This window comes from Gopherus evgoodei, chromosome 11 (genome assembly GCF_007399415.2).
Source record: "Gopherus evgoodei ecotype Sinaloan lineage chromosome 11, rGopEvg1_v1.p, whole genome shotgun sequence".
NCBI classification, from domain to species: Eukaryota; Metazoa; Chordata; order Testudines; family Testudinidae; genus Gopherus; species Gopherus evgoodei.
Window position 1 is genome coordinate 44,905,619 of NC_044332.1, and position 22,569 is coordinate 44,928,187.

A 22,569-nucleotide genomic window follows, 5' to 3' on the forward strand; every position below is an offset into this window, starting at 1 on the left:
AGAATTAAGGCGCACAGCAATTCTACAGTCCAGATTGTACCCTGGAGGCTGTCATGGAGGGTTCTCAGACATATGGAAATTAACAATTCAGCAATAATGTTGAAATAATTTAATATCTGAAATCAGTGATCAGAGACCTTTAGGCCTCATTGAGGGATAGCTCCCATTGATCTTAGTGGGCATTTTGGCTGCAAAAATAAGAGGGAAAAGGATTTGGTCAAGTTATAGATATTCTAACTCCACCAGAGAGGTCCTTTGGGGCCATCTACCTGTCCCAAGTCAGGATAAAGGAGGAGGGTTGGGCGTGGGGCTAGCAACTCCACCCGGTAAAAAAAATCAACCTGCTACAGAAACGCCAACAATAAAGACAACAGTGACTTTTACCCTGGAAAAAGAAGGGTCTTCAATTCGAAGATGCATGACACTGGATGGTAAAAGCCGTGAGGAAGCCACTAAGCCGATTACCCTTCTTGCAACCAGGAGGATTACCATAGGCACATGGAACGTGAGGACCATGTACGAGGCAGGAAAGATGGCGCAGGTTGCAGCAGAGATGAGTAACAACCTGATCCTATTAGGCATTAGCGAGACAAGATGGACGCAAGCGGGACAGAGACGACTGTTGACAGGAGAGCTGTTGCTCTATTCAGGACATGAAGAGAGCGACGCACCCCACACACAGGGAGTAGGCTTCATGTTGTCCAAGTAGGCACAGAGAGCACTGATTGGTTGGGAGGCACATGGTCCCAGGATCATCACAGCATCCTTCAGAACTAAAATGAAGAGGATTAAGATGAATGTTGTTCAGTGCTATGCTCCAACTAATGACAGCGAAGAGGAGGACAAAGATTATTTTTACAACAGACTCCAGAAAATATTAGAGATTCTCCCAGACAAAGACATCACCATCCTTATAGGAGACTTTAATGCCAAAATTGGACCTGACAACACAGGATACGAACAAGTCATGGGGACCCACGCTCTGGGAGAGATGAGTGAGAATGGAGAGAGATTTGTGGATTTGTGTGCACTTAACAACCTGGTCATAGGAGGTAGCATCTTTCCTCACAAGCGGATCCACAAGAGTACCTGGGTATCACCAGCAGGCACGACAGAAAATCAGATCGATCATGTCTGCATTAGCAAGAAGTTTAGAAGATCCTTGCATGACATTAGAGTTAGAAGAGGAGCAGACGTGGCATCCGACCATCACTTAGTGGTGGCCAGATTGAAGCTGAAGCTGAAAAAGAACTGGATAGACACGTCAGACAGAAGAGTGAAGTACAACGTCAACCTTCTGAAGGACCATAAGACCAAGGAAGATTTTGGACTGACGCTGAAGAATAAGTTTTCAGTATTACAGGATCGGTCTGAGGAAGAGGAAGACAGTGTACTAAACAGATGGCAGAAAGTGAGAGAGACACTTAGGTCAGTATTCCAGGAATGCTTGGAATTAAGAAATACCAGCAGAAAGAGTGGCTCAGAGCAGAAACCTTGATCAAGATAGAAGACAGAAAGAAGAAGAAGGCAGCAGTCAACAACAGCAGGACTAGAGCAGCAAAGGCCAAAGCTCAAAAAGAGTATGCTGAAGCCCACAGAGCAGTGAAGAGGAATATCAGGAAGGACAAGAGAGATGTTGGGGATGAACTGGCAGCAGAAGCGGAGCAGGCAGCATACAGCGGTAATATGAAACAGCTGTATGATACTACCAAGCAACTGTCTGGAAAGTTCAGCAAGCCAGAACGTCCCATTAAAGACAAGCAGGGAAAGTCTATAATAGGAATAGAACAACAGATGAACAGATGGGCGGAGCACTTCGAGGAACTCCTGAACAGCCCAGTACCACCAAATCTACCAGATATCAACTCAGCTAACCAGGACCTCCCAATAAATTGCGATAAACCAACCAGAGACGAGATCAGAAAAGCTATCACCATGATGAAGAATAGGAAGGCGGCTGGACCTGATGACATCCCAGCAGAGGCCCTGAAAGCAGACTTGGATACTTCAGTGGAAATTCTGTACCCCCTCTATGAGAAGATATGAGAAGAGGAAGTGATTCTGGTAGACTGGAAAGAGGGATATCTCATCAAAATCCCAAAGAAAGGAGACCTTAGCAACTGTGCCCATTATAAAGGAATCACACTCCTGTCGGTGCCAGGGAAGGTCTTCAACTGAGTCCTCTTAGAGAGAATGAAGTATGCCGTTGATCCACAGCTACGAGATGAACAGGCAGGTTTCCGGCAGAACAGATCATGCACGGACCAGATAGCAACGCTTTGCATCATAGTCGAGCAGTCTATAGAGTGGAACTCCTCGTTGTACATCAATTTTGTTGTCTATGAGAAAGCGTTCGATAGCGTGGATCGAGAGACCCTTTGGAAGCTCCTTCGGCACTACGGCATCCCAGCAAAGGTGGTCAACCTGATCAAGAACTCATATGACGGTATACACTGTAGTGATCCATGGACGGCAGCTTACTAACAGCTTCCAGGTGCAAACTGGAGTCAGGCAAAGATGCTTGTTGTCACCACTTCTCTTTCTTCTCGTCATCGATTGGATTATGAAGACATCCACCTACGAGCATAGGAATGGAATCCAGTGGACGTTGTGGACCCAGCTTGATGACCTGGACTTTGCTGATGACCTTGCACTCCTTTCGCATAGTAAACAGCAGATGCAAGAGAAGATCAACGTAGTGGCAGCCACGTCATCACAGGTTGGCCTCAACTTTCACAAGGACAAGACCAAGATCCTTAGGATTAACTCCACTAGCAATGAACCAGTCACACTGAAGGGAAGCCCCCTGGAAGAAGTGCAGTCCTTCACCTACCTAGGTAGCATCATCGACCAGCAGGGTGGCACAGACGCAGACATCAACGTAAGGATTGGTAAGGCAAGAGCAGCCTTCTTACAGCTCAAGAACATCTGGAGCTCTAGAGAGCTGTCTTTGGCAATAAAAATTCAACTGTTCAACTCCAATGTGAAATCAGTCCTACTGTATGGAGCTGAAACCTGGAGGACAACCAAAACAACCATCAGGAAGATCCAGACCTTCATAAACAGCTGCCTCAGAAGGATTCTCCAGATCCACTGGCCAGACACCATCAGTAATATCCACCTCTTGGAGAGGACCTGTCGACTCCCAGCAGAGGAAGAAATCAGAAGGAGAAGGTGGGGTTGGATAGGACATACACTACGCAAGCAGCCAACTAACATCACCAGACAGGCACTGCGGTGGAACCCTCAAGGCAAGCGGAAAAGAGGCCGTCCAAGAAACACCTGGAGACATGACCTTCAGGCTGATAGCAAAAAAATGGGCTATACCTGGAACCAGTTAGAACGAATAGCCCAGGATAGAGGACTCTGGAGATCTGTTGTTGGCGGCCCATACCCTGATTGGGGTGACGGGCATGAGTGAGTGAGTGATAGATATTCTGAAATACGTTCTAACATTTTAAGTGATATTTAAAAAAATAAACATATTCTTAACCAAATCTTTTAAGATCTCATGATTATTGACATTTTTACTTAAAAATAGGACTGTGCTATTTTATAAGTATAATAATTACATGCATCAGGGAGAATAGTTATGAAGATATAAAGTATTTGTTATGTGGAGAAGGCATTTGGCCTTGGGCATTGTATCTCATTACACACAAGGTGTCTGTATCTCTCGCTCTCACAGCTGCATGCCCAGTCATGTGTTTTCCTTCCATAATTGCTGCATTTCCACAGATGACCTAATTTTTCCTTTTTCAGTGTGAGTCCTGTAGCTATAGTTATAGCTCAAATTATGAATCTTTGACAAAGTACAAAACATAAAACAGAGCATCAAAGAAAACAGTGGGCTAGATACATCCTGGCTTCTGTTAATGTAAAAATTGGTGGACAGGTTCCTGGCAGTAAAATCTTCTACTGCGAAAACAAACCATCATGCAGAAAGAGGTCACTGACTAAACAAAAAAGAAGACAACAGAGGGCCAACACCGACCAGCAATGAATGATGATGGTGGGAATAGCCAATTCATGATTCAGCACAACTCTTAAGTATACTGCAGTCTGCCTGATGCCCCATCTGTAAATTAAAGTTTCTTCCTTCCAGCAGGAACACTGACAGAAAGTGTTAGAGGAAACACCACATGCCCTCCTTCAAGGTGAATCCCTTCTGTGACTCAAGGGGCCTTGCTGGTCCACACTGTATCAGAGATGTGTGGTAAATCGGGCTATAAACAATAACTCGGCAGACTTTTAAAATGTGTAGAGACGAATTTCCTGCACAGGTATAAATAACACTATATTAATGCTAACTGGAAGTAAGTGTCAGCATAGTACTCATCAGCAAATAATATTGTATTGTAATATTGATACTTCATAGATTCACAGTTTTTAAGGCCAGAAGGGACCATTATAATCATATAGTTTGAACTTCCTCATAACACAAGTCACAGAATCTCACTCAGTAATTTCTGCATCAATCCCATAATTTGAATTTGATCTATATGAGACATTTAGTCTTGATTTAAAGACTTGAAGTGACAAAAAATCCACCACGTCCATAGATCTGGTGGTTAATTACCTCCCTCTTAATTGCACCTTATTTCTAGTCTGAATCTTATCTAGGTTCAGCCACTGGATCTCATTATGGTATTTTTCTATCATCAGAAATCTCTCCCCCACGTAGATACTTGGAGACAATGATCAAGTCAGTAGACATATTCAAATAATCTTAATCTAGGAAGAATTTACAACAGTGTAGATAGCATGGGGTTCAGAGTCAGATTCAATCCTTCATGAAAGGCAGTGCTTTCCCCCTTTGCTATTCTTTACTCTTCCACTGTAGCTCCTTACTGCACATATAAAACATTTTATTATTTAACACTCGTAAGTATTTTACTGATTATCATTTTAGTGGAAATGTCAAGGACATGTGCTTTTCCAGTGTGGTTAGACATACTCAAATTTATAGATGGAAAAGATCTGTTAGGTTTGAGGTAAACAGCATAAGATCCTTGGGGGGCTCCTCAGTTCCAGCATGTCTCTGGAGGTGAAGAGGAATACATTTCTATCAAAAGTAGGTGTATGTTCTAGCCAGTCTGAGCAGAGTCAGGTGTTTCAAAACAGTTGGCTGGGAAAGTTTGTGGAAGGTCTGCTCTACAAAACAAACCTCTTCCTGCAACAACTGCTTGAGTCACAACACAAGATACAATATTTTCAGATATTTAAGATACTATATATTGGGTGAATTCAAACTTTTTCACAGACAACTCTCGGGGTGAACTTTTAAACTTTCTGACTTGTCAACTGTGATGCTTGGAGATCAGGTGCCAGCTCATGCCTAGGCCTCACTGAACACTGCAGATGCATAGCCAAAAATCAGTTTGGCTCACCTGTGTGCTAACATTGTTAAAATATATGTTAAGTTTATAAGAATGCGTTTAGTGTTTGGACTTTATGAAATGCTGCATGCATTAATCTCACTTATAATATCCATATTATAACCCATGTTATAAGATAATTAAGTGTTTGTTTTTTAACCATAAAAGTGTTTGCTATGAAACTGGACATCCCCATAGATAAGAGAGAAGCATTACCAAGTGTGAAATACTAGTTTTCCACAAGAGATGTCATCTCTTGCCCAACAAAAGATGGCCTATAGACACCAGATAAACCATTGTGGAATATCAGTGGACAAAATACTTTGTTGGTTGCCCCAGACACACACAAAGAGGGAATATGCACAAACCCTCAAACCATCACAGTTTGAACTCTGGGGAAAAGGAATAAAAATCTGTAACCATTATCCTGCTTGGAATTTGGAAATGGCAATGTTTCTAAGCATAAGGGATCCCCAAGATGCTTAGCATGGTTTAGCCCTAAAGGACATGTAGAATTTGCACATTAAAACAGCTTCTATTACTTTTTGAAATCTAAGACTGCAACACATTTGTGTGCGTATGTTTACCTGCTTTAACCTTGTAAATAACTGTCATTTCTTTTTCTTATTTAAAAACTCTTTAGTTAGTTCATTATAGGATTGGCTATAAGCATTGTCTGTGGTGTGAGATCTATGGTACAATTGACCTGGAGTAAGTGACTGGTCCTTTGGGACTGGGAGTAACCTGAATATTATTGTCATTTTTGGTGGAAGGGACCATTTATCACAAAGGCAGGCTTGCCTGGGGGGCAAGATAGACTGGAGTGCCCAAAGGTACAAGGTTGTTACAGTGCTTGAGGAGTTCACACCTGATACTTGGTTGGTCAAATCTAATTATAGAACACACAACCAGTTTGTGCCCTGGTTTGTAATAGTCCGCCCTGAGCTTGGCATGTACGGTCATGAGCCACTCCAGGAAGCCTGACATCAACAAATACCCTAGAAAAATCAATGTCACGGAGCTGTGCTGAAGAAATTTGGAAGCTTCACAATTAGTTTGGTTCAAAGACCGTCAAAGATATTAAATTGTTTTGTAGATTGATTTTCAGATGAATCTGCAAAGGATGAGACCAATGTTGATAAATGCAAAGTAATGCACATTGGAAAACATAATCCCAACTATTCATACAAAATGATGGGGTCTAAATTAGCTGTTGCCACTCAAGAAAGAGATCTTGAAGTCATTGTGGATAGTTCTCAGAAAACATACGCTCAATGTGCAGTGGCTGTCAAAAAAGCTAACAGAATATTAGGCACTATTAGGAAAGGGATAACTAATAAGACAGAAAATATAATGCCTCTATATTAACCCCTAGTACACCCACACCTTGAATACTATGTGCAGTTCTGGTCACTCCATTTCAGAAAGATATATTAGAACTGGAAAAGGTGCAGAGAAGGGCAACAGAAATGATTAAAGATATCGAACAACTTCTGCATAAGGAGTGATTAAAAAGACTGGCACTTTTCAGATTGGAAAAGAAACAACTAAGAAGGGATATTATGTAGATCTATAAAATATTGACTGGTATGGAGAAAGTGAATAAGGAACTGTTATTTATTCCTTTATACAACACAAGAACCAGGAGTCACCAAATGAAATTAATAGGCAGCAAGTTTATAACAAACAAAGGAAGTATTTCTTCACAAAATACACTGTCAACCTGTGGAATAGGGTATGTTGTGCAGGCCAAAACTATAACAGGATTCAAAAAAGAACTAAATAAGTTCATGGAGGATATGCCCATCAACGGCTATTAACCACAATGCCCAGGGATGCAAACCCATGCTCTGAGTGCCCCTAGCCTCTGTTTGCCAGAAGCTGGGAGTGGACGACAGCAGATGGATCACTCGATTGTCTGATCCATTCATTCCCTCTGAAGCATTTGGCATTGGCCACTGTCAGAAGACAGGAGACTGGATTAGATGAGCCATTGGTCTGACCCAGAATGGCCGTTCTTATGTTCTTAGGGCTAATTTATGTAATGAAAACACAAAGATCCAAACTTCTAACAAAAACACATTACAACATATGAAGAGGAAATTATATAGGATCAATTTAACTTTAACTTAGTACTATAGTTTTAGGAATTCACAATACATCCATGCAGTTGATAAGTCCTCAAGCCCAACAGGAAAATTCCAAATCAGGTGGGAGGTAAAATAACCTACATGAGCATACTAATGTGTGATATAACATATGAATTTACATAAGCAACTGCAGCCTTTTGCTTATCTGTTAGTGATAAATATGCAAGAGATAAGATAATACTGTGACATTTCTGCATGGATTTGTGATTCCTTATTCTGCATGCATGGTTTCTTTTTAGGCATGCATTATTTCATGTTCTTTCATTTTGTCTTACCCTCATCCCTTCAAATCGTGACAAGGCTCTTAGAGGTCTCAAAGCTCTTAATGTCCTAAGGGATTTAATCGCACCAAGTTCTGAGTAGCCCAAGGCATTAGCTGTTAAGCTAACCAAAGAGACCTGTATAAAAACAGAAAAGCAATAATGCTCATTCATCTTGTATATCCTCCTATACATATGCAAGGAATGGATCTCTTTCTCTACGAATCATTCTATAGCCTAGGAGAGATCTTTTAAGTCAGGCAAAGTACAACAAAAGTGTGTTACATGACACCTGTCATTGAAATCCTGTTGGCACAAGGATATAAATGCTTTATAAGTTCACACATAATGGTCAATATTCAGTGGAAATGAAGTCATACACGTAAAAAGAACCTCCAAAAATGTATCTGAATTTGAACTGCCAGTTTAGGATAAGACTTTTCAGAAAGTCCACAGATCTTGACAGTAATCCGAAAACTCTCAAGGACCAAATACAGACATGGTGTAAACAGTCACAACAGACAAGGATTAATTTGGCCCACAGTCAATAGTGACTTTCTAGTGTTCAAAGTGTCTCATTCAAGAGCTGTTCAGAATTATTGGCATTGTTGAAGACTGATAAATGAGAAATTTCTTATCTGATAATTGTCTGTTAGTAACTTTTTTCTGAATTTATAACTAATGGCCTAGCTTCCCCCCCCCCCACAGCCCAACTGTGGAATTCAGAAATGGTCCAATGTAGCTGCTGGAGGCTACAGAACAAAGTTCTGTCCTTCAGCTCTGGTCACTAGAAGAGTTCTTCCACAGACAAAGAAACACTCCAGTAACCAATTATTAGCATTAAGGCATCTTGATATGACATATTAAATTGACCCTAAGATAATATATGTCTAAAAGTCTTTTTAGAGAACAATTTCAATTTATATTCTGGTCATTTACCAGTCTACCAAGGTGGGTTGAATTCAGGGACAAATGGCTAACTGAAAGAAATTCATCAGGTAAAACATTTCTCATTCCGTTACACAGCTTCTCTCTTCATTCATTACTAATGGGAAGTGGTAAGCAATGAATCCCAGAAGTAGGAAGGAAAGAACTATTATAGTAGAACAACAGGCAGGAATGGAAGTTCCCCCCATATAAAGCAAGAGCTTTATAAACTAAGGAGCTATGTGGGAACCAACCAAATAGCACCCTCATATGAAACAATGCCTGTGTGAAGGAATGGAAAATTACTTTGCAAATCTTCCTCAGATGAGGCTCATATACTTCCTTGCCCTCACCCCCGCCGAGATTTCTGTGGATAGTTTCTCAGATGTCTAGCATGCCAACTAGTGCTAGATATTTACATCTTGCCTGTAGCAACCTTGAGGCCCTAAGGCCTTGGCATTTCAGATAGAAGGAGATTAACAGGATACAATTGGTGTATGTATTCCATATGCTTCAGATGTATCTTTAGAGATCTAGCTTGAGAGCCCATTCACGCCACAACCTTCCAAGGATTAGGAAAACATGATGAGAGCACTATTTCTCAGGAATTGTGGAAAGAGGAACTTATCTGGAACATAAAGTTTTGTGGATCTACAAGAATAACATTTTTCTTATAACAAAAGCAGTGTGGTTCTTGCATGGATACGGGAACCAATTCCAAAACTTGACTTTTGGAGGTAATGGCACCTAGAAAGGCAAGCTGCAGGGTTGTCTAATTTGTCTCTGTGATAAACTTGGCACCTGATACTTATATGGAGAATCCAATGTACCTGTCTACAAATGCCGCTATGTCTGGTACCCACATTTCTAAAGTACTTGGCTGTAGGACTCGAACCAAATCTCCTTGGGGAAATACTGGTGTAGATAAGATCCCCAAATCTTTCAGATTATTATAATATTTATATTATCTAGAGATCTGGACCCCATTGTGCTTGGCACAAACAAACAAAAAGCCAGGCCAGGTCTCAAAGAACTCTCTGTTTCCCCTCACATCAGAAATGTGAATTTGACCAGATCAATTAATAAAACATCCTGGCTGAGTTCTATCTGGATATCAAATTGTATCAGAGGTTAATGTAGAATCCATGCTCAACTACATCTCTCTTCTGATGCTGGAGCTGGTAACTGTAGGTATTCAGAGTCTGAATAGAGTCCCTGCTTTGAGAGGTCTTGCAAGTACAATGTAGCTATCTATCAAAATACTTTCTGGGCTAGTGGAGGTTTAGGAGGAGGACCACAACTCTCCCTTTTCCTCTTTTCTGTATCCTTTTACATTAACTGTCTTGAAAGGCAACAGATTCTTTTCTACCCAAGACATTATTTCCATTGCCACAGAGAAGCTTTGACCCCTATATAAAAACCCTCTAGTTTTGTAAGTGATATAAACACGCATGCCTCAGTCATAAGCCAACTTGTCATGGGAGATAAGAGGAGACTTCCTCAGCAAGTACAATTGCCCACTATGTGGCTTCTTGCATCTTCTACTGATGTAGTTGGTACTGGTCACTGTCACAAACTGAACTTGGTGGACCACTGTTCTGATCCCATAGGGTCATGTGTGTGTTTTTTTTTTCTTTTTTTTGAAGACACTCAATAGAGGTGTTGAAGTTAGCCGAAAGCATGTGTACTACAAAATATTGGAAATTTCTCCATATCAAGAATGCTAAGTTCTAGAGTGAAAGTTGGCTTGGCTTTCAGCATTTTGTTTGCCCTTATCTGCCCAAAAAGGGACATTGAAATGCAGTCTGAGGATGACATCTAATTTTGCACTGTATCAGTGCACAATCCTATGTCCTTGGAAGGAATTTCAGCAGGTACGTTTTGAGAAACCACTAAAGGGATGAAGCTGATGCATGGCACCAATAATCTTAGCCATCGGAGATAACTGATCCCTCAAGAAATGATTGATTCAACGTAGTTTTAGATCTTTCCTAATCTTCACCATTATGGTAAAATTAAGGTTATATCCATGTCTCTTTTGATATCTGGGTGAGCAATTCTCTGCAGTCGGATCAAAAACTCTTTTTGGTTTTCAAGAACTGGTGATTATGAATCCTTTCCAGCAGCAGTTCACTTATGAACGGGTCTGTTTCTCTGTTCATACAGATCAGCATGTTGTCTATGCATGGTTATAGGTGCATATTGTGCAACCTGTGCCTTGCTGTGAGAACTACCAGCCACTGAGAACTCTGGATGCAGAGGGTAAATCAGAAGGATGAGTCTTGGACAGGAATTGTGACATCTCAAACACAAATGGTCTTTTTGTTTTTGTTATGATGAGGATTTTGTTGATTTGGAGGAAAAGTTTATCAATGTTTCCCTGGAGGCTTCTGCTCCAGATTTTTCCCTCTGCCAGGGCAATAGTCCCTTCAAGGATATCCTGGGAGTTGCTATGCTGGTTCTGACAGTGAGGGTTGAGGCTTTTTTGCAATCTCAGCTACCACTTTCCCTAATGTTTAGCCAGATAGCTCCTTGCTATTTGAATGGCTATTCATGGTTATAACATGACTGTCTTGTAGCTACCAAGTCAGAATCTATTAATTGTCACAAATCACACAAAGGTTTCACCAAGACAGAACCAGAAATGTCTCATTCCGAGCAACTAGCATACTTCTGGACAACGAGCCACTTGTTTGTCACAAAGTAGGTTTTCTTTACTAAATAAAATAAAAATAAAAAGACTTTGGTCTGAATGGCTTTAGCTGAGGCTTTGAAATTGCTGTGCAGTGTGTCATCATTCATATGGTCTATGGCAGAGTTCAGTAAACTACGGCCCACGGGCCACATCCAGCCTGTGGGATTGTCCTGCCCGGCCCTAGAGCTCCTGGCCATGGAGGCTAGCCCCCGGCCCTTCCCCTGCTGTCCCTCCTCCCCCGCAGCCTCAGCATGCTGTGCTGCCAGTGCTTTGGCCTGCTGCTCTGAGCAGCATGGTAAGGGGGTGGGGTGGGGGTTGGATAAGGGTCGGGACAGTCAGGGGACAGGGAACAGGTGGAGTTGGAGAGGGGGTGTGGTCCCAGGTGGCAGTTAGGGGTGGGGGTGTGGATAGGGGTCAGGGCAGCCAGGGGGGTTGGATAGGCATGGGAGTCCTGGGGGGGCCTGTCTGGGGGTGGGAATGTGGATAGAGGTCGGGACAGTCAGGGGACAGAGAGCAGTGGGTGGTGGATAGGGGCTGGGGTTTCAGAGGGGGTTGGGGCGATGGTCCTGGGGGGGTGCAGTCAGGGGACAAGGAGTGGGGGGGGGCTGGATGAGTCAGGAGTTTTGAGGGAGGCAGTCAGGGGGTGGGGAGTGGGAGGGGGCAGGGGCCAGGCTGTTTGAGGAGGCACAGCCTTCCCTACCTGGCCCTCCATACAGTTTTGCAATGCCGATGTGATCCTCAGGCCAAAAAGTTTGCGCCTGGGTCTATGGGGTCTTTTAGAAGGAAGTCCCTTTCAAAGGTGTGACTGTGCCTTTCATTGATGGAGCTACTGTTGTGCCAACCTTAAGCTCCCCAAATTTATGAAGTGTCTTTGTTTTTACATAAACATTTTAGTTTAACCTTTGTTTAATTAGACATCCTCATCTGAATCTTATGATGTCCTCAAATGAGACATTGACAAGAAAACGTATCTAATAAAAGGGAAGTTATTTGATTAATATTGAGTTCCTTGCAAACCACTGAGCGACACCCTCTCCTCACAAAGTCCTGTAGGATTTTTTTGTTGATGCATCTGTGTTATTTCTTCCTCTGGCTGATTACAGGGGGAGGTAGTACACTATTCATCCTGCTATAGGGACCAAACAACAGAGGGAGGCTACTGCTTACAGGTCTCAATTGTGAAAGTAGCTAGCTAGATATCCCAGGAGCAAAAAAGGCTGCCAGCTTGTTCCCAAAGGCTGGCTAGCACCCAAGTACTGTAGAAGCAACCTACTACAAGTTGAGGCTTTACACTGTAAATCAGGATATCTTTGAATATGGAAAAGGATTTCTCCCTTACCCTACTGTGATCCCATGAAGACGCAGCTTTGTGAGGAGTGGAATCTTCATATGTCTGGAACAAGTGCTCCTAAGGCTTAAATGTGGAGCCAGCCTGTGGAGCAAGGGAAGGATGGAGAGAAAGAGACCCTTTCCTGCCTTTCAGAGTCTGACCTCTTTCCTTGGCAGAGCAGGGTTTATAGCTGATAATCAGAAGGCATAATTCCCATTCTGCTGCTGCCTGAAATCTGAGCCCCTTTCCCTAGCAGAAGTCAGACAGCCACATCTTCCATTAGGCTGCAGCCTGAACACAAGGAGCAGGCTTCTCCACATGCCTGGATATGCTGCAGGGTGTGGGGTGAGCATGACAGAACACTGTGAAACATACAGTGTAGGAGAAAAGCTCCAGCGTACAATCTCTCAGGGGAAGAGGCAAAAGAGAAGGGGTTTAACCTCCGATTTTCACCCCTGTTGTTCATTAACAACACTAATCGCTGCCTTGCAAAGGACATATTTCTTTTTGCCTTTTTGGGACCCGGAATCTTGGATGTTTGTAGGACTTACCCCTGAGCATAAAGAGAATCCCACAATTCATAGTAGGAGGAAGGGAAACTGTATAGGCGCCTTGCTTCTTTCCCCAGGGATCCGAGGCCCCACTTCAGCATCCTCCAGTTCAGGTCTGTTCCAGGACTTACCCTCTGAGTGGGCTGGATAGCTTCCTCCCTATCCTTAGACACTTTCCTCAAAAATTCAGAAATACCTGATTGAGCTTTTCTGTACTGGAGCTGCAACTCCCCAGGGAAGGGTGAGGATGTGACATGCGGGACCAACTCTGAGCCCTGTACCCTGGCAGTGTAAGAAGGCGCTGGCTCGCTGGGAACAGGCAGGGCATAATTCATCCTCCTTAGAGTCTGTAAGTGTTGCCTCACATAAGGAACACCACTTAGATTTAAGCCAGGTGTTTGCAGGACAGCTCTGTCATGACTAAGCTGGTGCAGAGGAGTTCATCAGGGAGGCACTGCAGTGTCGATCCGCCAATGTTGTTATTTACACGGTCTGGGAGTTGAGAAACAGGAGGAAGAAGATTCTAAGTTGCAACTGCACAAAAAAAGGTAAAATAAAGGGTTTAAAACAAAATAGTCGGGAGAAACTGAACTGCCAACTTCTTCCACTATCAGAGGCAGAAAATCTGGTGAGCTGAGCTGAAAGGCAGAGCTTAGTACTGAAGTCTCCAGCAACACTGGACTACCTTTGAATTCCGTGGGCAGCAGGATTAGCCCATTATTAATGAATGAGGAGATAAGCTGTGCAACACAATCAATATTTAAATAAATGGTATTCTATTATTGTTCAACAATGCAATTGAAACTGTGATTAATCACAATTTTTTTTAATGTCATGATTAATCACAATTAATTTTTTAATCGTTTGACATCCCGAGTTGTGATACCTAGGACCACATATAGGTCCCATGTAGTCCCTGTGCCTGGGAATTCTACCACAAACCCTAAGAGACTTTTCTGGCCCTGGTATGCAGCTGCAGGAAAAAGCGGGGGACGGTTTTTACTTTGAGATTATACCTGATTAGGAGTAAAGAATTATCACAACTGTGATTAGAGTATTAAAAAAAGCCCCCAAAAGAACCACGTTAACAAATATTAAAAATCCATATACTATAAAAATCAAGAGGATGAATGACATTCTTTCCATACTGCAAATAAATGAAACAAGGAAGAAAAAAGTACAAATGTACATTATAATATAATAAAGTATCCAAAGAATATCAGCAAAATGTTCAAAGCTACTGTTGACTTTCCGTAATTGTTGCCTTCAAAATTGGAATTACTGGGGCCATATTGTGCTGAAAGTTTTTAAACAGAGCTCCTCACTGGAATAAATGGAGAGTTTGGGTTAAAAATCAATGACATAAGATAAGTGAGACATAATATTGTGAATTATAGCGCATGATAGACTTGTAACACAGTATATAAAAGAGAATACATACATCAACAATCAGGAAGTCCAGCCAGCACCAGGCATTAGTGAAATAGGCTTGAAAACCATAAGCAACCCATTTTAGAAGCATTTCCAGAATGAAGATGTAAGTGAAGACCTTATCAGCATATTCCAGCATGGTCTTGATAGTCTTGCGCTGTTCAATGTATATGTCTTCAAAAGCCTATGAACAAAATATTTGTATCTGAAGTGCTTATATGACTTAACAGTTTGCCATGTAAGTCAAAGGAACTGAGGAAAATATCCAGTATGTTTTTTTTTGTAAAGTGATATGCAGATAACAGACCATAGTTTCCCCCCTATCCACACATGCTTTCTCTTCCCAGTTAGAACAGGAGGCACCATTTCTCCCTCACTTTCTGTAACAAATTCCTTCCTTTCATGCCTATTATTAGAGCCCTCCAAATTCACGGACCATTTCTCCAGATTATGATTTGGATGCGGATTCAGCATACACTCTTCCAAATGGAGCGGCTGTCACCCAGCCCTCAGGCTCTAGCTCAGCTCTCTGAATTATGCAGCAGTGGGCTGTGATATGTGGCTATAGCTCACTGGGCATTCTAGGAGTTGTAGTCCCCAACTTGCTCTGGCAGAGAAGGTAAACTACAACCCCGCAAAGGGGGTGTGACCATATGCTCCTACAGCAAGTCAAGTGCTGCGTGCATTACAGCTTTTGTGGGTGTATAAGGGTGTCTGAGTCCCCCTCTGGAGAGCAGTGCTGCACATGAGGTCCCAGGATTGTCGCTCCCCTGGCTGGAGTGGGAAAAGAGTTATGGTGTGGGCAGAGTGGGCGGTGGAGAAGGAGGTCTCTGTGGAGAAGTGGGCGTGGTTAGGGGTCGAGGCTTTGGCACAGCCTTGCATCACTGATACACGGTAACCTCAGGAGCTGTTAGTTAGAACCCTGCAAATCCACGTATATCCACTTTATATCTGTGGAGATCTGCATCAGTGAATAGCGGATATCCACAGAGAATTTTTGTGGATCGGAGTGCAGATACACATTTTCTATCCATGAAGGTCTCTACCTATTATCACATTCAGCCAAGATGAAGATGATCCAGAAAGCTCACTCCAGTAGAGCTCTTTGAATCTCAAACTCCTTTTCCTCTTCCTCTAGATAATAATAACCTGTTGACATTGGGATCTGAACTCTGCTAGCTACTACTATGTGTCAACATAGTTGCTGCAAGCAGGATCGAGTCCATACTATTGTGGATAATCATGCCAATGAAACCAAGCTATAGAGATTAACTAGCAAAGCAGTCTTCAGCACAGTTTTATAACAGCTCTCAGGCAAAACTCTGTCCGCACTTGTCAGGGAACCTGTGCAACAAACTTGCCAATAATACATGCATTTAAGCACAATTGTAGCTAGTACAGTATACTTATACTTAGTATGGAGAATTAACTACTGAAGCGTTTATGCAATACACCTGCTTTCATTCCAGCCTGGAAACTAAACATTTGAATTAAATCACTTCTGCACTTGAGACCATCCACATGATATTTCAATCTGCTGATGGTGCACTCCTGGGTATTTCATTTATATTACAAAAGTACAAGGAAAAGTAACAATTCATGTTCTATTTCTGTTTAAGGAAAATAAAGAAAATGTCATTAACATATAAAGAGTAAGTGAAGAATTTTGGTACATGGCTCATATAATTAGGTTTCCTATTTCAATATAACAACTGATAGTCAGAGTCCTCCATGCTTGTTGCAATTTATAGCCATCAAGAACTTCTATATATACTACTTTAAATGCCAAATGTATTCTTGAGACAACTTCTGTGGAGATATGATGACATTTCTGAAGGAGATTTTTTTTAGAAGACAAAACTATGCTAAAGATATCTATATGATTAACCACAGTTCTAAAACACTTAATGTTACCACATAGCTCAGCTGTTTCACATTACAATTACCAGAGCACCACTGTCTGAGGAGAATCATGAAGACAATGAAGGCTCTCAAACCAGCTTGTGGTTCAACCTTTGTTGTAAGGCAGGTTTTCCTAAGATTCCACCATATTTTTCCTTTCCCATCTTCTATGCTGACTTGACAGCACTTGAACTTCCGTACACAGCCTGGCAAATGTGATATTAAGTTGTGAGACACGGAAATAAGGTAACAATGTATTCTGAAGCATTAATTAACTGATATCCATTTGACTAACTCTAGAGTTATTCTAAGGGATGTCTGTAAACAAGTGTCTCCCTGAATTCTTCAGCACATTAATCTCACTTTTTGCAGGAAAAATAAGATTCGTATAACATATTGTTATGATACCTATTAGGCACCATTGGAACCTGCAGAGCTGTATGCCTGCTGCAACACCTCTGAAGGGGATACTAATGCAAAAGGGAACTGGGAGCATGATCAATACCCCTCTCGAGGTTGCTAGTACTGTTGATGGCACTAGTGGGGAGTAGTTTGTGGAAGCAAAATACTCCACTAGACAGCAATTTGCATCACTCACCTTCTGTAAAACAGGCTTCTGGTTCAAGAGCTTCTTCAGGTTCTATCTCTGGCTGTTCTCCTTCCTGAGGAAGTCCAATATCAACTGTACTGCCTTCAGATGAGCTGGATGCATTTAGCTTCTGTAAATAAAAGCCCACATAACTGTTTTTTAACCAATACGTTTATTTTGAACAGTAAATTAATATTTGTAATGCATAACAAAATACTCTGCAGGTATTTCAGTGCTCTAAGTTAAAAGCATATTACATATGTAATGACAAATTGCTTTACTACAGGCAAGGTCACAAGATTAGAATGACATCACATGGATTTTTTTCCCAGTGAAAATATCTTCATACAGGGAGTCACCAGAATAATTTGGCTATTTTCTGCACCACATATGAGAATTTTGAAATGATGGTTAAACTTAGGTGCTCTGTGTACATTGTGCTATTATACCAATCATGTTACTGTATTGTAGATTACACTTGTGATTCTCTGACTGAACGTCCCAAACCGTAAGTGGCTTTTTAATGTGTCTCTTGCAGCTCTTTGCAGCACATGATATAATAACACTTTGTGATTTAATTATTAACCAGTCTAAGTTATTAACCAATCAGAATGTTTTTATGTTATTAACCAATTGTAGTTGATAAAATACTAATAACTTGGTCAGTCATTTTGCTGTGAGAATAATATATATATACACATATATTATACATATATAAACTAAATATTTCCCGTCAACTGTTTAAGTATGAATATATAGTACTATAGTAAATGAAACAATGAATTCATACTACTGTGTCTCTTTTGAATAATTTGATCGCTAATTTGGCTCCAGAACCACTGAGGTCTGAATATCACTGGATTATACTGTGGATAGCATATCATTTTTCCAACATTATGACCAAACCAATAGAAAGGTGCATAGCAGTATTTTCATGTCTAATGTAGAGGGCATTCTATCAAATCTGTCAAATCTAAAAGATGATATTTAAACTTTTTCATCTCATTGACATGAAAACACTCATTACCAGTTGTTTATAAGTATTTTTAAAGTTTCTAGATTTTCAGAAAGAACAGCACATTAATTTTAGAGAAATAGCCATTATTTTGCATTCTCTTTTGCCAATGCACTTATATAGTCTATTGTGCATTTTGAAACTACTTGTTACTCTGGTACAGTACACATACATGTCCAGTTAATACACAAGTAAGCAGAGATATTCATACTTTTAGGATAGCTGAAATGATATCAAATACTTTTCAGAGAAAACTGTAATATAAGAATATTGTATCAATGAACCAAAATCAGTGATATAATCCAAATCTTCAATTTGTTCTTTTATGCTAGGGTATCATATGGTTAGCAACGGACAAATGTGAGTACCATATTAAATAAAAGTAGTTTGATCACAGCATTCTATGACTTCTTACAATGTTATTACCAAGTAGTGTATAACATCAGTAGAATGGCTGCATTGATAAATAGCTAATTTTATAAAGGGAATGATGTAAGCAGATTGAGAGTACACACATGTAGTATTAATGTTAGACAGATGGTTGCTGCATTGCAGCATTAAAGACACCTTCTCTACTTCACTGATGCTTTTGAAGCTTAGGTTAGAGGCATTATTCCTAGGAATAATGTTCTATTATTATGGAGCTTCAACTTTTTTAGTGCTTGGAAAGAAAGTTAATTATAAAGAAAATCACTTTATCTCCTGTTCATCTTAATTTGTGAATACAGAAAGCAGACATAAACTTTTAAAATATTTTAATTCTGAACACATATTCTAGTTTTACCATGTTGTAAATCCACTGATTTCAATAGATATATACCAGTGTAGTTTAAGAGGCATGTCAGATTTATAATCTTTTGAACGTAGCTGTTATATTGGTGAAATCAAATTGTATACTGTAATTATATGAAACTGATTGATTCCCATAAGTAAAACTGTTACAGTTGACCCATCTAGGATGCCCAGACTTTGGGACAAAATTTGATCACTTTATTTAAATAATCCAGTTGAAGTCAATGGGTGACTCATATGAGGTGAATAATATTTGACGCTGTGATTACAGTAGCAGATATATTACTTTTGATTTAATTTTATATTGTCCTGTTTACAAATAAATCCTCCATTTCTAGCAAACTATTTATAGTAAACTATTTAATAATGCTGCATAAAGAAAATACACTAGGAAAACCTTAATATAGTACAATTTTTTGCTTTTCAGGAAATCTTGGTTTCCTTAAATCAAGATTACTGAATCTTTCTGCCATATGCATGATTTACAAAGATCCCTTATATGAATGGTGTCTGAAAGTTCTATGCACGTTAGCATCTAACATAATGTGGTTTGCTACTGCCCATGGGATAGACACTCTAACCAGGGCCGGCTCCAGCTTTTTTGCAGCCCCAAGCAGCGAAGTGAGAAAAAAAAAAGACCCGGACGTTCCACCCCTTTCCATTGGCCACCTCAAGCACCTGCTTCCTTCTCTGGTGCCTGGGGCCGGCCTTGACTCTAACCGGTGTGAATTTGGAGTGTACAGCCTATATGCAGGACTGGGCCTTTGTTAGTTGATGAGCAGTAAACTAACTAACTAACTAAATAAATAAATTGCAGGAACCTCCAAACTATTTAGCAGAGAGTCTAGTTTCCATGATTAAATGCTACAAAATAAAATATTGCAAAATCTTATCAGACGCTGACTGTGTTGTACTATGCTCTCTGTGGAAATTGTAATAATGATTAAGGATTCAAATACTCAGGAATTTAAGTTCAGTGGTGCAGTAGCATTTTCAGGTATTGTTGTAGGAAAGAGGGCTGCAGACAACCCTTCACTCAGAAAAATGCAAAGGTAAACGTGTAAGTGCTATAACCCATCCTGGGCAGACATATCAGTCAGAAATGGCCCAGTATATAAGATACAGTGGATGGTCCCAGAGCTTGCCTAGTAGGTGCTTTGCCTTGACTGTAGGGGGAAGTGACCATTTGGAACAGGTCTGTAGAATCTGGGACGCTAATAGAAATTTTGTGAGCAGTTTAGGGTCAGAATGGAAATAAATTACTGGTATTTGAAATGTTTGGGACTAAACTGGACAAGTATATTGAAATCTGTAACACTAAAAATGTATCTTTTTTTTCTTACAATTTTCAAATTGTACAAAGAGATGTAATGTCAGTTTGTCTTATTTTTACCTAAACTTGTTCCCTTGCGAGTTCCCAAAGGAAGACTTACTTTATTTTTAGGGATATATGGATAAATGTTTTCCTATAAATTGAGGATCTTTTCTCTTTCTACGAGTCTTTCTTCTATTTCCAAACCCTACAGATAGCTTAGTATCTCAAAGAAGTGAACAGAGTCTTTTCACATGCACACTATGAACATACCCTATAGGATATAAAAAATTACTTAGCTGATTTTCACTCATCTAAACTTGCCGAGTCGTAATGGAAGACACACAATTTTCTGCTCAATATCAAAAATACACAATGTTAACTGCCGCTCCAGCTCACTTGAGTAGTACAGAAATGGCTGGATAAGGATAATCTCTGAATTCCTCTCCTTGTCACCTCTAGCAGTGCTGACTTTTTCAGGAGTTCTCCGTCCACCAGTCTTTAAGCTTAGCAAATAACATATGGAAAGGTTTACAGTGATGAGGACTTGACATGGACTTAACTTCTTTACCAGCCTTATGGGCAAGGTCCTGCAAGTTTGAAAAATTATTTCAGAGTGTATTATGCATGTTATTTCAATGGAATATGGGTGCCTAAGTCCTTTAGGCTTCTTTGAAAATCCAAGCCTACATATATAAGACTAAATTCTGGTCTCCTGTCCATCTTCACACCTTCACAGAGGAGTCAGTGGGAGTCCTATCTACAGATATGAGATCAGAAATCACCCAGTGTATTCTTTATGAAGATATGTATATCAAATTTGCTGTAAATAGATATTGTGCAACACAAATAATTAAAGTAACAGAATTTAATAATTACATGAATTCAATTAGTATTCTAGTGTGCTAAATGACAGAAAATGCATTTTTGACACAGTACTTTAGCTATTGTTTGAAATACTGCCTCTATAATATTAAAACTGATAATAAAAGGGCCAGATTCTGTATTTCTCAAGTAAGGACCATAGAGTTTGGCTTACTGTGAATACCAATTATCAATTTCAGGAAAAGCCATAAATAAGATAAATGTCAAAGTATATTCCAAGTAAATAAACTTATACCACAGCATAAAATATCTGTCTTAATAATACAACAAATAAATTACTTTAAAATCAAGGAAAATACTCTCTTTGTACACTATGGAATTACATTAAGATTTTACATGCATCATTCCAGCTTCGCCAGCACTTATAGCAAAAATGCTGCTGCAATAGCAGAGAAAACAAAAATTACAAACTGGTTAAAAAAAAAATTGAAGTTTGAAAAATCTATTGTTCATTTTTGTAAAAGGAGAATAAAGAGCTTAGAAACTCATCCATTGTGAAATGTGTTAATTCAGCAGGAGATCATTGCAAGAATGAAAAACAAGTTCTTATAACTGAAGTTACATGAGATTTATTCCGTAAATATTTTAGGCCTGGTCTACACTACGCGTTTAAACCGATTTTAGCAGCGTTAAACTGATTTAACTCCGCACCCGTCCACACTACGAGGCCCTTTATATCGATATAAAGGGCTCTTTAAATCGGTTTCTGTATTCCTCCCTGACGAGAGGAGTAGCGCCAAAATCGGTATTACCATATCGGATTAGGGTTAGTGTGGCCGCAAATCGACGGTATTGGCCTCCGGGCGGTATCCCACAGTGTACCACTGTGACTGCTCTGGACAGCAATCTGAACTCGGATGCAGTGGCCAGGTAAACAGGAAAAGCCATTCAAACTTTTGAATTACATTTCCTGTTTGCCCAGCGTGGAGCTTTGATCAGCATGGGTGGCGATGCAGTCCCAAATCCGAAAAGAGCTCCAGCATGGACCGTACAGGAGATACTGGATCTGATCACTGTATGGGGAGACAAATCTGTTCTATCACAGCTCCGTTACAGAGGATGAAATGCCAAAGCGTTTGAAAAAAATCTCCAGGCTACACAGTGCTGTGTGACAAGCATAACGGAAAGCCAAAGAATCAAATGGATGCTCATGGAGGGAGGGAGGAGGTACTGAGGACTCCAGCTATCCCACAGTCCACAGCAGTCTCCGAAAACTATTTGCATTCTTGGCTGAGCTCCCAGTGCCTGTAGGTTCAAACACATTGTCCGGCGTGGTTCAGGGTATAGCTCGTCAATTTACTCCCTCCCCCCACCACGTGAAAGAAAAGGGAAAGAAATCGTTTCTTGACTTT

The 22,569-nt window shown here is 40.5% G+C and overlaps 2 protein-coding genes across 3 annotated transcripts in view; one reads left to right on the top strand and one right to left on the bottom strand.

Annotated features, from left to right (window-relative positions):
• LOC115659409 (sodium channel protein type 3 subunit alpha) overlaps window positions 1–22,569 on the top strand; it is a 964,414-nt gene that overhangs the window by 698,688 nt on the left and 243,157 nt on the right. The window lies entirely within an intron of this gene.
• Window positions 1–22,569, bottom strand: part of SCN2A (sodium voltage-gated channel alpha subunit 2) — a 140,284-nt gene that overhangs the window by 15,541 nt on the left and 102,174 nt on the right. The window contains 5 exon segments of the mRNA XM_030579479.1: window positions 7,804–7,926; window positions 14,733–14,906; window positions 16,669–16,683; window positions 16,685–16,830; window positions 17,223–17,343. Of these exon segments, the coding sequence (XP_030435339.1) occupies window positions 7,804–7,926; window positions 14,733–14,906; window positions 16,669–16,683; window positions 16,685–16,830; window positions 17,223–17,343 (579 nt within the window).